At 41.9% G+C, this 14,319-nt stretch overlaps 2 protein-coding genes across 3 annotated transcripts in view; one reads left to right on the top strand and one right to left on the bottom strand.

Annotated features, from left to right (window-relative positions):
- The window catches only part of LOC109863608, a 50,021-nt gene extending 39,771 nt beyond the window's left edge, over positions 1–10,250 (top strand). The window contains exons 2-3 of the mRNA XM_020443921.1: positions 3,937–3,974; positions 8,325–10,250. Of these exons, the coding sequence (XP_020299510.1) occupies positions 3,937–3,974; positions 8,325–9,272 (986 nt within the window). The 3' untranslated portion in view covers positions 9,273–10,250. The remainder of the gene's footprint in view (positions 1–3,936; positions 3,975–8,324) is intronic.
- Positions 10,251–11,215: 965 nt separating this feature from the next.
- On the bottom strand, positions 11,216–13,046 carry LOC109863609 (ES1 protein homolog, mitochondrial-like). Of its 2 annotated transcripts, none has more exons than XM_020443922.1 (4): positions 12,764–13,046; positions 12,147–12,433; positions 11,737–11,900; positions 11,216–11,647 (listed from the first exon to the last, which is right to left on the bottom strand). In XM_020443922.1, the coding sequence occupies exons 1-4, from the start codon at positions 12,920–12,922 to the stop codon at positions 11,433–11,435; spliced, it is 825 nt and encodes a 274-aa protein (XP_020299511.1). In that variant the 5' UTR covers positions 12,923–13,046; the 3' UTR covers positions 11,216–11,432. The 2 variants fall into 2 exon arrangements, with proteins under 2 accessions (XP_020299511.1, XP_020299512.1); XM_020443923.1 differs by having other exon boundaries at positions 12,147–12,441; positions 12,764–12,848.
- Positions 13,047–14,319: the final 1,273 nt, after the last annotated feature.

The raw sequence follows: 14,319 nt of genomic DNA, 5'->3' as shown, positions 1-14,319 counted from the left end.
GATCCCGGTATCAACTTTCATTCGAGGTGTGATGATAGCGCAATGTTGTTTTTTTCTTTCATCTTGTTTTTTTTTTCACGCGAAGTGAGCGCGCGACGGATGAAAAAAAAACATCATCTCCGGTCGTGTGTCGCAAATAGCGTCGTCGGGACAATGTTGAGAGCGCGACGACACCAACGCGCGAGGAAGCGAAGCGTTCCCACATTGGTGTCATCTCTCTATTGTCGCCGGATCCGCATATATGGAACGTCATTGAAAAAAGGCCGTGAGTCGTTAACTGACGCTTAATTGCGTATACATGTACGATATGTATAAGCTCTTTCATGGCGAGAATTAATAAAAATTCTTCGCGCTGCGGCGCGCGTCTCCCGACGTGAAATAATGAGTTTTTTGTAATATACTAGCATAACACAGGCGCGCGCTACGCGCACGCTATTATTGCTTCAATTTTAACGTGTAGTGTCAGTGAATTTAATCTGTCACCGCAATGACAGCTAACATATACGTCTTACAAACAATATAATACACATGATGTCCATATGAGAGATGTCAGAAATAACGCATGAAAATCAAACTAGAAAAATAAAAGAAAAAAGGGAGAATGGAAAAACAACACGTGACTAAAGTCACGTAACAAAGAGTAAAAAAGAGAATATTATACATATTATATATAATATTCTATATCTATATATACCGTAATCACGTGACCAAAGTCTGAGACCCCACCGCGATCATCCGGCTGAGGTCAGTGACTCCGCCGTGGTCGCGCGACCGAGGTCAGTGACCTCCCCCCCCACCAAGGCCGCGCGGCCGAGGTCAGTGACCCGCCAAGGCCGCGCGGCCGAGGTCAGTAACCCGCCAAGGCCGCGCGGCCGAGGTCAATGACCCCGTCAAGGCCGCGCGGCCGAGGTCAATGACCCCGCCAAGGCCGCGCGGCCGAGGCCAGTAACCTTACTGTAGTATGTACATAATATATATAATATAATATAAAGTATATTATTATGAATATATAATAAAGTATATGTATAATACATATTTTATTTAATGTTATATATAATATAAATTACAGTCACGTTTCTTTAGTCACATGTTGTTTTTCTACTCTTGTCACATGACCCTACTTTAGTCATGTTTTTAATTTTTTTCACGCATACAACGAACTGTCAAAATCGCTTTTTTGTCATTATTTACTTTTTCGATTTTACCGATTTGATTCGATCTCGACTCGATTCGATCAACCAACTAATCAATCGGCAAAGCGGAAAAGAGATAACAATAAATGTGATATATATATATATATATATTCGATATCGAAACGCGCACTTCGCGTTACACATGGATTTTTTTATATAGGAGGATCCGCGCAATTTATGCGAGCATTGTCAAAAGTAACAGCCGAGCGGACTGTTACTCAAGAATTACATTACGCACGAAACATTCAGTCCGCGTGCTCTTTCATCACCCGGGGACTTGATTGTTCCATTATGCAGAATGCGCTCGCGGTTCGTCGTCGTTAGAAAGTAAGGTACGTCGCGCGCGTGTTTAAGGAAGACCGATGGCCGTGTCATCGTGCAACGCTTCCTCGCCGTGAATCCGACTCGCTTCACCGCTATAATAAATGTCGCTAATGAAACCACGAACGATTGAACGCACGGACTCCGTATTAGCGTTTAATTAATTGACATCTTTATGCTCGGTCGCGGAAAAGAACCGCCGACGCGGAAAGTGAATTTTACGTTCTATTGCGTTCCGCGCTCCTCTCGACGCTACGATATTTTTCTCTCCACGCGAACGTTGTCAAACGCTTGTAATTCCACGCGTTTTATAGTTTCTTGCGAAACAATTCCGCGCGTTACGTGCTCCCTAACGTACAGAGCGTGGATGTAAAACTGCGTATGTAAACATTGTTTTAATTAATAAAAAAAAGATAAATATCATCTGTGTAATATCGCAATGAAATATCGAAAGGTCGTGTAATCATAAAATTAATTAAACATCGTATTTTTTAGCCAAATATGTGAAATTTATTTATATTTGCTTACTGGGATAAGAATATGTAAATTTTTAATTAATCGAATGATTTTGAATATTTATTTGAGCGATTGACATATGAATGTTACAGTGAATACGAATGTGTGTTGTTCAGTTAATTATTTTATCAAGTACAACATTGCAAGAAAATTATATTCTTACCTGTAATTAGATTTATATCAAAATGATAGATTTCTCTCAATTTGCTGAAAAACACAACGCTCCGTCTAATTGCAAGTGCAAGGTAAGTCGGAGATGATAGGGCGATAAATTACGACAATCTCGCGGAATCGCATCAACAAATTGCAGGTTGGTGCCTCATTACATCGCGACGAGGCCGTAATTGGCGTGGTAAGATGGTGAACCGTTGACAGGCCGCGATTTAACAAGTTCATTCGGCTAATTTCTCTCGATCCCTCAAAAATTGGATCGCGTTGCGAGCGCGACTTCGAACAAACACCCCGAGACATTTAAAAAGAAAGTAAGCAAGCGGAATATACACTCGCGCACCTAATCAGAAATGCGTTACGAACGCGTGTTCTTGTCCCCGCGTGATCTATTCGGAGTGTTGTTACATAAATGCCTTGCATATCTCTCATTAAAAGCGATTACATCGATGTAATTCGCTTGTAACGCGCGCTACCGCGAGATTCGTGCCGATCGCGTTGAACGAAAAAAAAAAAAAAAAAAAAAAATTGTCGGAAGGAGCGCCGCGTGTCTCGAATCGGTTGACAAGCGGCGCCGAGGGAGAACGAAGGTGCACCAAAGATCTTAACTTCATTCGACGGACATTCGCGTATATAAGAATCTCTAGAGACGCATACGGTAAGTCGACTTGTCATCGACGTAATTGACTTTCTCTCTCGTGCGGATGATGAAGGAAAACCCGGCATGTAAGATCGATCCGTCGGGTGGGCTCGAACTAATTAAGGAAGTCCGCGGATTAATTAATAACGATCCGACGACTAGGCGCAATGGGCGATTTATTTTTGTCCCGAGTTGTTTTTGTTATGTACATACGCGTTTTTCCAAGAAAACGCGTCCTGTTCGTTTTTAAACGAGTGTTTTCGCACAGCGTCCGGTTTGTAATTCGCGAAAAGCGCGCGTGGGTGGTTCAATTTTCAACGTTCGTAAAAAGCGGCGAACCCACGCGATTGAATTTGTTTTCGAGGACGAACGCGCACAAGAGAGCGCGGCCGGTTTGGCGGACAAAACAGTCGTTAAATTCCAGATTCGCATTCCAGAGAAGAGCGTAACGGTCTTTTTGCATCTTCGCGTACTCGTGAAAGTCGATACTTTACGACGGGAGATTAGTATGTGCGAGCTGTTATAAAAATAACTCGGGAATTGTCGTTAATTCAGATATCGTGTTGCGCACGGTTTATCATTTGTCCGAGAAAAAAAAAAAAAAAAAAANAAAACATGCGCAAATTTGTCTCTTAATTCGATGATAAACGAGAGCGTAAATTATCCGTCTTGCGGCAATTCTCGCGATGTCTCTGCCAATACGTCAGGATAAATCTACGTGGGAGGTTTTTTTTTCCAAGGTGTTCCACGAAGAGCTTCTTGGAAATCGCGATACAATACCGGTAAGTATTAATCGCCGTTGTACGCAAATGATGCATGCGACCGGTTTGATGATCTACGCGCACGCTCTCGCTCGAGGGTGTCGTTAACGTGAACTTGCAATCATATTTCGTCGAGTTCTCGATATACACCGAACGATACACCGAACGTCGCGGCTTGTTTTCGCGTGTTCCGTCGCCGGAAAAATAAGATACCTCGGCTCTCTCGAGGCCCGATCCGGGTCGTAAATATATCGGCGATATTCTTAACCAGATATTTCGCGTACCCAACCACAATACGACGGCAATCTTCCTCACGACGATTCGTTCTTTGTTTCAGATGGGACGCCGGTTTCCGAGGACGGGGTCGAGCACGAGGTAAGAAGAAGAAAAGAGGCGCAATAAAAAAGAAAGAGAAATCCGTAATGTGTACAAGCGCGCCGCTATCTCTCTCGCCGTGACACAAATCGAAAGCCCGATTCCAATTGGAAATCGCGATATATACGCGTGAGGTCAAAGGATTGCGTGTGTTCTGCGCATATTTTACATGGATTATCGCGGATAGGTCGCCGCGCGAACGAGAGAGATATCATCTCGTTCTCAACAGAGAGGAGAACATTGAATCGCGCGTCCTCGTTTCGTATTAGTTAATAATATTTTAAGATACATATCTGCGCTCCGATTAGTAACGCCAAGTGTTGTTCGATTTGAAGAGAAATCGTCTGATAAGCGTTCGACGTATGTATTGTGCAAAATGTCCTTGCGCGACGATCAGCCGCGCGTATAGCGTCGGAAATTAATTTTAAATGAACGCAAAAATATTTCGTTGTAATGTAAAAATAATTTAACAGCAGTTAATTTAGATTGTGCAAGAGTGACGCGTGGTAAATCACACGTGCAATTATATATCTCAGCTGAAGATCATATCGCGACGTGTACCGTAAATGTAAATCACATACCCCGCGACAGCACAAACACGAGCAATCGTCAACGGTGAACCGTAATGTTTTAACGACGCGATAAGAACCGGGATTAAAAAAAAAAATGTGTAAATCAATTGATTTCTACACCGTGACGCGCGTAATATAAATATGCATGTCATGCGTAATATGTACATTTTTACATACATAGAGTTTGATAAGTTTGTAATTTCAAAGCGTTTTCGCCAGATAAAGTGAAATGAATTTTCTCTTTGTTCGCAGTACACACATTCCGTATTTTTTGTGTTCCGTATTTCATTATTATTATCTATTACACTCGTAATTATTTTCAACAGTAGAATTGTTACTTGATAATTTAATGACAAATGTGTTCTGGCCATTAAATTCCAATAACGTTAGTTTTTCCTGCGAACCGATCTGAATTTAAGTAATCCTTAACGAGGAAAAAAGAGATATACGACAGGATTGAACTGACGAATCAAAGAAGCGCAATAAAATTACAAGTCCTTGTCTTTCACGATCGATCGCGGTCTGAGCGATTTCGCTCCGGGATTTTCTGCGCCGTCGTTGTGACTTTCGCGTGTCACAACAGCGTGTGTGCGTGCTTCCATAATAAAACGCTTCACATAAGGTTTCTTTGACGAAGGGTAAGACGATTCGGTCTACGAACGAACGTATTATTCACATCGTGCGACCTCTCTCGTCAGCTGATTGCCTCTAATTCACATATAATTCATATCATCGAAAAAGAGACGGAGAAGATGCCGCGGCTAATTGGATAGCGCGTGTACACAACACATCGACACGCGTTTGAGAGATAATAATCATCGAACGTCGATCCCGCAACACACACGTGCGCGTGCAAACTTTATTCTAGCACGTGAAAAACTCATTGCGAGAGACTCTAATTTGCGTTCTGTAATCGCGTAATAATAGCGTGTCGTTTCTCTTTCTTTTTTCTCGTTGTCAGTTCATCCCGTCGATCGTTACGAAGGATATTGAGAGCCTTTCATGCCGCTTCCTTCTCTGTGTTGGATAGTAATAAAAAACATAAAGTCGCGAGACAAACGCGGCGAAGGAGATAATACGTATGTGGGATCAAGCGAGAGAACGGCGGCGCTGTAAGAACTTTCTGGTTTCAAATAGTGCGCGCGCGCTGGTTTATCAGTAACGCCATAATTCTCGAATTCACAATCACTTAGCATAGTGTGTCCGTCAAGTGTGCATGTTGCGGAACTAATTACGCACCGTAATTGTGTGTAACGGTTATAAAATGTGTCTTTCTGTGTCCTTCTCCCGCTCTTTCTTGTTTGTCGCTAATCGAGCATGATATCTGATATGTTGGGTACGCTTGTCCTAAGAGTACATATTTGGTTTTGCTTACTTACAGGTACACGTATCTTTTTCCCTGACGGTATTATCTAACAAAACACACAACGTATAATCCCAACTGACGCGCGCGGTATTAATTCTGTCGGTCTTATTTCATCGATTTTATTCAAATATGTGAAATGGAATAGCGCGCGCTGACGCGCATACATTACAGTTGGTTATTCAACAAAATTACGAGTAACATTTTTTTAATGACAGAAGTTTAACGAGTGCGCGCGTTTGTGTGTGTTCGAATGTTAGATACATTCAGATCTGTATCTGAGAGAGGAAATTAAAAGTCAGAATGCTAATGCGCTACTTCATTTACAGCAGCCATCTTGCAAGCCGACGCGATCAACCGGGTTGATTAAATTATGTATTATAATTGCATAATTACAGTTTGTTTTTTTTTCTTCTCTCCCTTCTATATTTAATTCTTGTTAAATTATAATATTCTTGTTTAATTATATGATTGTATACAGGTATAGGTGATTTTATCTCTGTCTCCCTTTGATTTCCCGCTTCTATTGTTTCCGATCATTCGTACGCACTTTGTACATTATTGCACGGAGAGAGACTTGCATATTCTTGATATCGTATTTGGATCTGTGTGTACACACCGTACGCATTGCAATTATTGAATTATAATGAACAACAGTTGCACCACACGCAAGTAATTTATTTTCAAATTAAAATTATAATGATTCATTAGCGCTGTTATTACTGTTATTACGGATATTTAATTATATTGTTGCACATCTCTCACGAGAGCCGATAGAGATTTAATGAAAGCGCGTCCGAGTGCGAAATTTAATATCTTCTGAGATGCGGGGGAAGGTAGTGTGTATTTCAATTTGCCTCGGTGTGTAAGAATGGGTAGCGCCGACTTAATTGCATTAGGTAGAAACGGGCGAATAATTACACACCCAGAGTTTGATTTACTGCGACACATTACTTTGTTGCCCGATACGATCAAAAGTCTTCTTCGTGCGCGTAGGATCTCGCGCAAAACGCCGTTCATCCTTCATTTCTCATTACGAGCCGCGATGAGGCATCCATCACGCTTATTGCTCGGCGCATGTAGCATTTATTGTCTACATCCACACGTGTCCGCGCAACATCCGGATAGGCCGTTGTGTGTTATTCGTGCTTGTCGGATTTTTCTCCGCCGATTTGATTTCCAGCCGTGCGACTTTAAGCGCCCATATTTTTCTTCTTCGGCAAATTATGCGCTTATTTAATAAAGAGAGTTTTTTTTTTTAATTTGTGGCCTGTAATTTAGGTCGCAATCGCCTTAATCTTATTTTTGACACGCGAGCTTATCTACACTGATTTCTTCAAAGCGTTTGCGATGCTTGTTTTTTCTTTGAGCAGCAAAAAAAAGATAGAACAGATTTCAGCATCGCTTTTAAATTCAAATTGTATTCCTAGCGTGTTCGAATTGTGATTCGACATACGTAAGAAGATTAGTATCGGATTTGTAGGGACAGACTTTGATACGGGAGCGGAGTGTATTACACTAAGGCGGAACGCTGACCTGACATATTCGTAACAATGCTAGGCGTGTCGCCGACGTGTTGCAACCGATTTCAACCAGTCATCTATGTGCGCTTCGTTCGTTACATTACATCGTCGTAAGCGCCCGCGCGAGCATGTGCGTGTGCACACGCGTATACCGCGCGCTATTGTGGCACACTCCGAACGGCGGCGCGCCAACGTAGTACGAGTCAATGTATATGACGTACCTACGGTGGTATAACTAGTCTTGCCGGTATACGCGAAGATTCCTTAAATGTCAAGGCGAGGACACGGTGGGCCGCCGTCACTCTTCGCTCGATGCACCCCGCGAAAGGAAAACTAATATCGCACATCGCAGTCATCATCGAAACCTTTTTATCACAGACTCGAGTAATCACAATTCGCCGGATCAATTCGCCGGATTGTTCGATGTTTTCGCCAACGATCCCGATTCGTCGCGTAACGTTCAATTAAGAACGTTAAACGGAAGTAGAAGAAACGGTTCTCTCGATCGCCACGAAACAATATTGGAAAATTATATAACAAAAAGATTTAATATTCTTTTCTATTATGTGTTCTCGTACGATTATCGTCGATAATCTCGGTGGTTCGAAATCGATTTCCTAGTTTTAAAAGCCCATCGACCGTTCCGCTCGTTACACAAATTCCCCGCACGTTGTGTCCGCGCGCACAAAACACGCGAGGAAAGTTCATGTATTACCGGCAGTCTGTTTAGGAGAGTACTGCAGTCTCAGCAGTGCTCGTAAAATATTTTTCTGTTCGTGCGCGGACTACCACGGCGGACTTTCTCCGCCCGTATTGGCATTTATTGTTTGAGAGACAGCGTTCGTGGTTTCAGCATATATATAATTGGAGAAATTTCTTTTTCCCTTTGTAGGATTCCGTGGCGTCCGCGTCGGAGGTAGGCGAGGAGTACGACGATTCCGACATGTATATGGAACCGGACGAAGTCGAAACTACTCCGCAACCGGAAGAAGCGAGCACGGGAGAGAACAATCAGACGGAGGTGTCGACTATTGCCACCATCGAGAGCAACAACGAGAAGAACACGACCAAGAGCAGCGAGAAGTCATCCGAAGTCGAGAATCCTGACACCTCAAAGGAGGACCTAGAGGCGAAGAACACTCAACACAACACCGCCGTCACGCAGTTCGCTGATGTGGAGGACAAGAGTCTGGAGACCGACAGTCAGAACTTCTTCCCGTCCTTCGCGGAGCTCTTCGCGAATCACCGACTTCCGTTCACGGAACAGCAGCAGCGATACCGTCCGAACAGGTTCCTGGGCTACTTCCAACGCGACCGCGGCAACTATCAAGCCGCCGCGACGAAGGATCATCACTCGTTACTGGGTTCGGGCAACTTCGGCGTGATTCGCGGCGGCACTTATTATCCGGAGGACAAGGACAGCGACGAGTACTCGGTGGACGAAAGTCTGTACAATCCGTATTATCACAGTCGCGGCCGCTCGCAGTATTACAGAAATCCGAAGCCCCAGCCGATACGCGGCGGCGATTTCTTCGCGAACTTCCGCGACTTCGCCGACATCACGGCGCCGCCCAAGTCCAGTTTCTCGCATCTGTCCGTAGTGTACGCCAACAAGAACGGTAGCGCTACCGGACGCGTCACGGAACCCAGAAATATCATCGAGACCCTCAGGATGTTGGAGGAAGAGGAGCTGTCCAACGCGGAGGAGGTCTCTACCACGGAAGTGCCGAGGAAGAAGCAGAGCAAGGGCAAGTGGAAGCTCATGAAGATAAAGCAGTACGAGGACGACAAAGCGAGAAGGTCTCGCATGTCGGTCGAGCCGTTGCTCGCCCTGAGCTGAGCTGTGGTTGGTGTAGATCTAAAAAAAAGTGTACGCTAACGCGAACGCAAAACACGGAATTATTATTCCCAAAACGCGGAATCTGGCCTCGAGATCAGAACCAAAGTCTGAAAAGCGTCGTCTCTCTCTGTAAAAATGAAGGAGCAATGTGCTGAAAAACGTGCAATAGAAACAGAAGAGACTCGCACTTTCGCATATTTGCGGGACAATATTGTGCGCGCGCGCGCATGAACTTCTCGATCAACAATCACAATCCGAAAAAATCCAACGATCCGAGAATCGTATTTCGAAATTTAACAAACGCGTGTCGTCGTCGTCGTCGTCGGTTAAAACGGCAATATTCAATTCCTAGACTTGGAATTCTGACAGTGGTACGTAAACACGGACTATGAGCTTGAGTGAAAACACCGGTTCGTAGGTTTTAACTTATAAGCGTCGTACAAAGTTTCATTTCCTCTGAGCGATAAAAACTATTTTAACCAAATAAGTATTTTTAATAAAATAACTGGATCTTAAGATTCCAAAGTATCGCAAAAACCTTGGATGAATAATTGCTGTTTACAATTTTGTGTAAAATAATTGAACTCGGTTAGAAAATTCCTCCCGCAGCGCTATGTGTATTTTCTCTACACCTTTCGGAGGAGAACAGTTCTCGTTTCGACAAGGCGTTCGGCAAAGCTAACTATAAGCGGCGATTATTCACGGAGACCTTTTTACGCGTCGATTGAATTCACTTGCTCGTACGCGAACGTTCCGCTCGAGTAAGTCACGATTCCGGAATCAGTAATTCTTTCAACGACAATCGCGTTCGGTCAAAAGAAAAAAAAACGAATTTCCACGAGGCTTGCGCGCGCGGCCTCGTTATCTTAATTATACAAAATACGCGTAAGCGTGGCACGTAGGATATATATTACATGTTTATTTTAGAATATACATATATATATGAGATCTGTTCTTTTTTTTAGTTGCAATTCTTCTTCTCTCTCCCAAGGCAAGTGACCTTGGTTTTATTTTTAGGTGTCGAAAGAAGATGAAAATATAAACACAAAAAAGAACAGAGATCTGCAAAAAACTTGTCCGGCAGAAAAACTTGTTTGACTTGTGCGCAAAAAATACGATGTCGTAGAAATAAATTTATATCTCGATTCGGTTTTTTACTACTTTAGTTTTTAACTTTAGCTAAAGCGAAATGTGACAAATGTTGCATTCGTTAGAAAAAATGTCTAAACGCGTGGCTGATGACCTATTTGCGGTAAAACGCGTACGTAACATTTCGAAATTCTACTCTTGAATCTAATTAGAGACCCAAGTCTAAGGAAATTACATTAAAGACTGTACATTTTGCATTCGCTATTGATTACGAAAACTCGCTAATTACAATTTCCGTCATGCTTGCGGTCTGGAAGAGAAGACTGCTTCGAAATTGTAGACGTAAAAGAAAGACTAAAATAAGGAAATCTCCTTCGAGAACATTTCTTGCCACATTCGCAATCGTAATGAAACAAAGAGAAAGAATAATAATAATTAACGCTGAAATTTCCAAGACTTCTCCCCCTCATTTTCATCTCAAAACGAAGTTCGTGGCAAATATCATCGCGTTATCTAACGAACAAGATCCCCCACGAAACTCTAAATCGACGAAGGAATCTTGTTAATCTTTCGGTGCAGATCTCGATTTGTTGTTTCACTTGTTGTTGATTACTTTAACTGTATCATTAGGCTTACGTGTGTATTAACTTACTATAAAAACCATATTCGAAAAGCGTGTCCCGATCGTCTCTCACGTCGCTTTGAAAAAAGGCGTGATAAAAAAAAAATTGAATAAACTATATTTTTCGACAAATAACACTCCTGACCCCGCTCTCATCCATGTTAATCCCGTGTTAAAAGAAATGCGTATTTGTAAAAATGAGTACACAATATGTGTATTATTTTTTAAATATTTTTAAAACAAAAAATCGCGCGCATATACAGTACGTGCAATATAAAATTGCGAAAGCACTTTAATTACACAAGTTGGTGCAAAAAAAAAAAAAATAACAGACTTTGTCTGTCGAAAGCACGTAAATAGATAAATATAAAAAAAGTACAAACGTGAAAAATGGCAACAACAAAGAGCGTTGTTCATTTCAATAATTTCCAGAGACAGTAGCCGACGTATCAGTGATTCATACATTTCTTCAACATCTTGACAAGGTTGCCAATACCTTCGTGAACTTCCGCGTAAGTAGCTTGTTCGCATAACCAGGCTGGCGTGCTAATAACTTTGTAATCTTTGTCCACCGCTATTTCGGTAACATCTTTCATTTCTAGCTTAGCACCCATTTCCTTGATCCTTTTCATGAATTGGCCGTGTGGCCACCGTTCCTTAGGTGCTGCAGAAGTATTTATTTTTTTTTTTTTTTTTTATGTTAGGGAAAAAGAAAGGGTTAAACAACGAAGAGACTCAACTCAAGTGACTCACAATCTTTGCCAAGCGTAACCGTCACGCCTTTCAACACCCTGGCAACAATTGCGCTGGCAATGCACATCGAACCGATTGGTTTTTTCTCGCAGTAAAAGTCCTCGATAAGGTGCTGTAAATCGGGCAGAACGGTGCACTGAGCACCTTTCTCAATAAAATTGCTCCTTTATAGAAAGCGAGAAATAGAACAGAGTTAAATTTTTGTCTTAATCCTCTCGGAGGAAAAAACGTCGTACCCTTCCGTGTCTGGGTCACTTCTGATTCTACCGAATAATCAAAATGTTCCGCGTATGCACTAAATATATTTTTTGTACTTTTTTTTTAATATTTATTAAGTGACCCAGTCGTTGTCAACGAAGAGTTTAGACATCAAATTTAGACATAAAAAATAGATTGTTGCAAACACTTACAAAGTGCGCGCGGCGCCAAATCCTCCTGGTATGAGAAGACCGCCGTGTGTACAAGCTTCGCATTCGCACAAAGGTTTGCAGCACGTTCTCGCTAATCTGGCGCCTTCAACGAGAGCATTTCTCTTCGGACAGGTGGCATCCGGTTTTTTGGCGAGATGATCAACGGAAGGGTATTCAATGTCCGGCGCGTAAAATTCCGGCTTCATATTGTTCTGGCGCAAGTTTATGGCCGCCGAAATGGCTTCCGAAATTTCAGTACCGTCGAGTCGGCCACATCCGCACAGGATCTAAAATTCTAGGTTTGTTAAACACCAGCCAAGTAACGCGAAACACCTGTGAATTCGTATCTGATAATTTAAATTGAGTATACATAAAATACACGCGTAGGAAAAGAAGGTCATGAATTCGTGGAAACATGTAATAAATAACCGTATCTATCTTTTCAAGGATAAATTGCTATCAACCGTTTCTCTCGCGGTAATTTGCAATTAACAACAGTTTTTGTTACTTTCTTCGCGCAGATAAACTTTGCGCAATTTTTTTCTTCTATTCGCGTATTTGCTAGAATTTACCCACGCTAACGTATTATTGTTACAATGTTATATTTGATAACTTACTACAGCTACGGGAATAACTTGAGAATTTTTATTTCGTTTTGATTTATTTTTCCCGGCAGAAATTTGCGGCGATGTGTAAAGGTTATTGGTAAGTGCGTAGACGAAGGTACGAAGACGAGTGTCGTGTCTCAGAAAAGACGCGATTCGTGATCGCAACATGGTTATTGTGCGCGGAAAGGGAGAACACACGCAATTTGGTTGTTTATTGAGTAAACTCTCATGGACATTTACGATTTTGATCAATAAATAATCGTACCAGAAAAAAAAAAAAAAAATTGTCTTCCGCGACGCGGCACTGCGATTTTGATTTGTTTCTGTCATTGCGCGCTTCAAGACGAATATTTACTTCCCGCTATTTTCCGCGAGAGTGCAGATTGATTCGGAATCTCAGCCAGTGCCCTCTCTGATGTCTGACAAAAGTTTCTTATCTCCGTCGATAGTTTTCTGACAATCAGACGGTTAGTTAAAAAATTTTGCAAACTTTATAAAAGAGCGGACAAAAGGTTTGGATGAAAAGATTTTTTTTACACTATTTACATGTGCAAAAACACAAGCAATAGTACAAATGTAAGTCAAATATCGTTGCTCATTGAGCTGATGATATAGACGTTTTCATGACGCTGCCTATATTATCCAGCTCGGTACGCGACGTTTTCTGTTTGACCAGAGAGAAGACTGAGAGCGGCCAGGTCTATAAGAGAACGTGTATAATCGCAGAGAGAAAAATGAGAGCGGCCAGGTCCATTCCGATAGAGCTTTTCCGTTCCGTAAGCTAGCGCATGTCCACGAGTGGTATACATTGGCAACTACGTAGCGATGTCCACGAGCGACTTGTCGATACGCACGCTATGTCCAAATGTAGACGTGGTCCTACATTTGGCACAACAACGTGTTAAGCCTCTTGTACATACAATGGACGGAATAGCGATAGCGATAGAAATAACAAAAGTTTTAAGCCCCTTGCACAATGAAAGGAATAGCGATAGCGATAGAAATAATACAGTTTTTAACACAGAATTCCAACTCGTCGGAAATTTTATCGCTATTGCTTATTCCGATTTTCTGATCTGCATTGATACATGTGTAATTTTGTACGTTAGATTCCGCTGTTCCTACCTTTATTTTTAAATATAAACTCTTTTAAACTTTTGTTATTTCTATCGCTATCGCTATTCCGTCCATTGTGCAAAGGGCTTTAAAGAGTTTATATTTAAAAATAAAGGTAGGAACAGCGGAATCTAACATACAAAACTACACATGTATCAATGCAGATCAGAAAATCGGAATAAGCAATAGCGATAAAATTTCCGACGAGTTGGAATTCTGTGTTAAAAACTGTGTTATTTCTATCGCTATCGCTATTCCTTCCATTGTGCAAGGGGCTTTACGCGCGTCTTTAAAGCCCCAATAGAATAAACCAATCAGAGTGTCCTCTCTTCTAGCCTGGATATGAAAATGTGATACTTTGATTAGTGCATTCCTTCATGTGAACGCGGTTATATTGTGTGCGTTCAGATTTGCATCTTTGCACAAAACGAAATTTTAATCGTAATCGT

The sequence above is a fragment of the Pseudomyrmex gracilis genome, unplaced genomic scaffold (assembly GCF_002006095.1).
Source record: "Pseudomyrmex gracilis isolate BER0280 unplaced genomic scaffold, ASM200609v1 scaffold_11, whole genome shotgun sequence".
In the NCBI taxonomy this organism is placed as follows: domain Eukaryota; kingdom Metazoa; phylum Arthropoda; class Insecta; order Hymenoptera; family Formicidae; genus Pseudomyrmex; species Pseudomyrmex gracilis.
This window is presented reverse-complemented; position numbering and strand designations above follow the sequence as displayed.